The sequence below is a fragment of the Jatropha curcas genome, chromosome 5 (assembly GCF_041381405.1).
Source record: "Jatropha curcas cultivar XTBG-Jc1 chromosome 5, XTBG_Jcur_1.0, whole genome shotgun sequence".
NCBI lineage: Eukaryota > Viridiplantae > Streptophyta > Magnoliopsida > Malpighiales > Euphorbiaceae > Jatropha > Jatropha curcas.
In genome coordinates, this window is record NC_143155.1 from 2,367,062 (window position 1) to 2,370,729 (window position 3,668).

The 3,668-nt window shown below is 31.5% G+C and overlaps 1 protein-coding gene across 1 annotated transcript; it reads right to left on the reverse strand.

Annotated features, from left to right (window-relative positions):
* Nucleotides 1–668: 668 nt before the first annotated feature.
* LOC105637227 (cytochrome P450 71B34) lies at nt 669–3,349 on the reverse strand. Its single transcript, XM_089721812.1, has 2 exons — nt 2,374–3,349; nt 669–1,425 (listed from the first exon to the last, which is right to left on the reverse strand). The coding sequence occupies exons 1-2, from the start codon at nt 3,280–3,282 to the stop codon at nt 811–813; spliced, it is 1,524 nt and encodes a 507-aa protein (XP_089577938.1). The 5' UTR covers nt 3,283–3,349; the 3' UTR covers nt 669–810.
* Between the last annotated feature and the right edge of the window lie 319 nt (nt 3,350–3,668).

The following is a 3,668-nucleotide window of genomic DNA, read 5'->3' on the forward strand; positions in this document are numbered from 1 at the left end:
TAGATTAGCTGAGAAAGTGTTAACATTGTTGGCCAATTCATTGGAGTCTCCAAATTAGAAATCTAGGTATTTCAAATATAGCAAATGAGTTTTTTGATATATTTTTTTAACTATTTCATTGCTGTCTACTTCTCACACATTGATCAATCCTATAAATAAAAATTTTCAATTTTACATAATACATTTAAATCATACTCTCTATAGATTGTATGTACTTTAACTTTTAATAATTTATTCAATACACACATTTTATAACTCAAAATTAAATATATTATACAGTCGCGTAAAAGGCAAATCATACTCTCTATAGATTGTATGTACTTTAACTTTTAATAATTTATTCAATACACACATTTTATAACTCAAAATTAAATATATTATACAGTCGCGTAAAAGGCGGTAAACCGCCTAGTAATGACAATAAAAGCAGAACATCAAAACTCTAAGACCACCTTACTAATTTAATTTTAAAAAGCTATCAATTAGTACAGATATCGTGAAATATACATCACTTTTATTGACGGAGCCAGAGAAGCTAGGAGTGGCCCCCACCCCCTAATAAAATTTTTTTTTGAAAAAAATCAGTATGCTATTCCTATATTTTGCCAATTTCTTCGACTTCCTTGAAGCAACACCATTACAGTTTTTTTATTCTAATAAACAAAATATTAAACTTTTCAATTAATTTTATTTCTATTAAAAGTACATTATTCTCAATATAAAAACATTTTATCATTAAAATTTATTCATACAAACATGCATGGCTTCGTGGTAAGTTGCATCTACGTCGAATCATGACAAATCTAGAATCTACTCAAGGTGATATTTAATTGGTACAAGCAGTAAAGCTTCTTTCTTCTCAGCAGTAAGACCGAATTCCTCTTCCATATTAATATCTTCCTCCTTCATATTGTAAGGCAACTTCCAATCAAAACAAAACAAAAGGTTTGCAAGTGCAAGCTCCACCAAAGTCATTCCCATGGTCATACCAGGACAAATTCTCCTGCCACCGCCAAATGGTAAAAATTCATAATTTTGCCCTCTAAAATCAATGGAACTGTTAATGAATCTCTCTGGACTGAATTCTTCAGGATTTTTCCAAATTTTAGGATCCCTTCCGATCGCCCATACATTGACCCTGATTTGAGTTTTGGGATAAACTTCATAGCCATTTATGCTGAACTGTGAGATGGCTTCTCTTGGAACTAGCAGTGGTACTGGTGGGTGCAATCTCATTGTTTCCTTCAACACTAACTTTAGGTAGTCAAGCTTGCCTGTATCACTTTCAGATACATTCCGTTTGTCTCCAATTAGACTTCTGATTTCTAATTGTGCTTTTCTCATAACTCTAGAGTCTCTAATAAGTTCTGCCATTGCCCAGATTAGGACAATTGCTCCAGTGTCCACTCCAGCCAGAAATATATTCTGATATATAATATTAAATTGAATTATTCTAACAGTGTCAAGTTCAAGCCAAAATTAGCAATTCTTCAATGGAATTGTAAATTTTTTATATATCAGAAATTTATTTATTTTTAAATCAGAAATTATCAATGTGCAAAGTTAACAATATGTTCTTATTCAACAAATGGAATGATATTCTATATTTTTTTATTGTCTAATTTCATTAAGTTGAGTTAGAATTTAATATATGCAATATTATAATTACTGTCTTTTTTTATCATTTCTCTTTTCTTTCTATTGCTATATATCTCTTCTGAAAAGTCTCAAAAACTCTTCTTAATTTTCTTTCGAATCCAAAACAAAAATTAAAAAAAGAGAGAGACAGAAAGAAATAAGAAAGAAAGATAATAATTTAGAAAATTAAATAAAGTAAAACAATAGAAAAAAAATAGTTTATTTGGATTTTCCCGTGAGAAATCTAAGTACACTTAATTATTTAAAAATTATTTGTTTTAACACTGAATTGAAAATTTTTCTCTTAATGCTAAAATATAAAAATTAAAAGTTAGACACTGCAAATATAATTAATTTTATAATTTTAAAAATTAGTGTTATTCGATAAAATTAGTTGTTTTGTTAGTTATTTTAGTACCATTTTTTATAAAACGTTACTTTAACCTCTAGAAACTAGTTCAAACGTTATATTACTGAAAACTGTAAAAAATACCGGTCAAAACGCCAAAAGTTACTGTCAAATTCAGCTTTAAAATCTTTGGTAGTGTAATTGACTAAATCTTTTAAGAACTAAAATCCCTAAATAGTTTTATTACCTTTTAAAAAATTATAAAAATAAATTTTATAAATAGTGAAAGGATAACTATTCCTCTACTCAATAGCTATCTTTTTTATTTCCCGCTAATTGTATATCATTAACCAAACAAATGTTTTAAGAAACAGTAGGAATATTACCATGAGCATTGCTTTGATATGATTTTGGGAAAAGGGAATTCCACCAGATTCAGTTTGATACCTCTCCAAATCCAACAAAACATCAATTATATCTTCATGTCCAGGATCTTCTTTTCCCTTTTGGATATGATCATCAATAATCTTCTGGTAGAAGTCATCAAATTCTTTAAAGACTCTATCAGATCTTGCATGGAGGCCTGTAAGCCTATCAACAATCCATCCAACATGAGGAAAAAAATCAGCTGCAGTAAAACTCCCCAACATAGCTAACCCTTCACGAACAACTTCTTGAAACCTTTCATGGTTAAATCCTCTTTCTTGAAAACTTTTCCCAAAAGCTACTCTACAAATAACATTTGCAGTAAGAGACATAGTCTTTTCACTGAGATCCACCGGAGTAGAAGAGGAAGAAGATTTTAAAATCGAATCGATTAACAAACCCACTTCTTCTTCTCTAATGGATTGAAATGATTGAACTCTTTTAGCACTAAAAAGTTCATGAACACAAATCTTTCTCATTACTCTCCAGTAATCTCCATAAGGTGTGAAAGCTATATCAAGAAAATTGTAAGATAGTCTTCCAGTGCCGGCCAAGCGAGGTCTACTACAACTACTGAGGTCATTTGTTTTGATAAGCTCTTTTGCAGTTTCTGCAGAGGAGATAATAACTGTAGGAACTCGACCAAATTGGAGAAGCATGACAGGACCAAATTTCTTGGATAGTTGCCAGAAAGAGTAATGAGGTAAGGCACCAAGTTGGTGTAAATTGCCTATTATTGGAAGTCTAAGCGGACCTGGTGGGAGGTGCGTGCTATATAGTTTCTTTTTCAAAAGAAGAAGTAAGGGGAAGAGAAGAAGAAGAAGAAGAAGAAGAAGAGGTAAGCACAAATGTAGAGGTAGAGAAGCCATTACCTGCCTGTATGTTTGTCTCTTGTTCTATGTTCAAGTGAAAACAAGAGAACAAAAAGTGGAAGTGGAAGAACACATTGCTTTTTTTGTGGTAAAATGGAAGACAATATCTTAGAAAAAGAGGAAGAAACCACAAATTAATAACCAGGGCACTGATCGATCATAGATGGCCGAATCGGGCCAAACACGATAATTAAAATAATTGATGGATCCCACATTTCAACTTCACTGTGCGTGTGGATCGTGGAGTACTGTTACCTTTTCTCTCAAACAAATTTAATCACGTGCAACATCTTCTCAAGCGTGGGTCCCATACTTTCGTTGTTTCTTTCGTACATATGGCTTTATCTAGCATGAAATAGCTTTACCTAACTGAAATGTAGTCC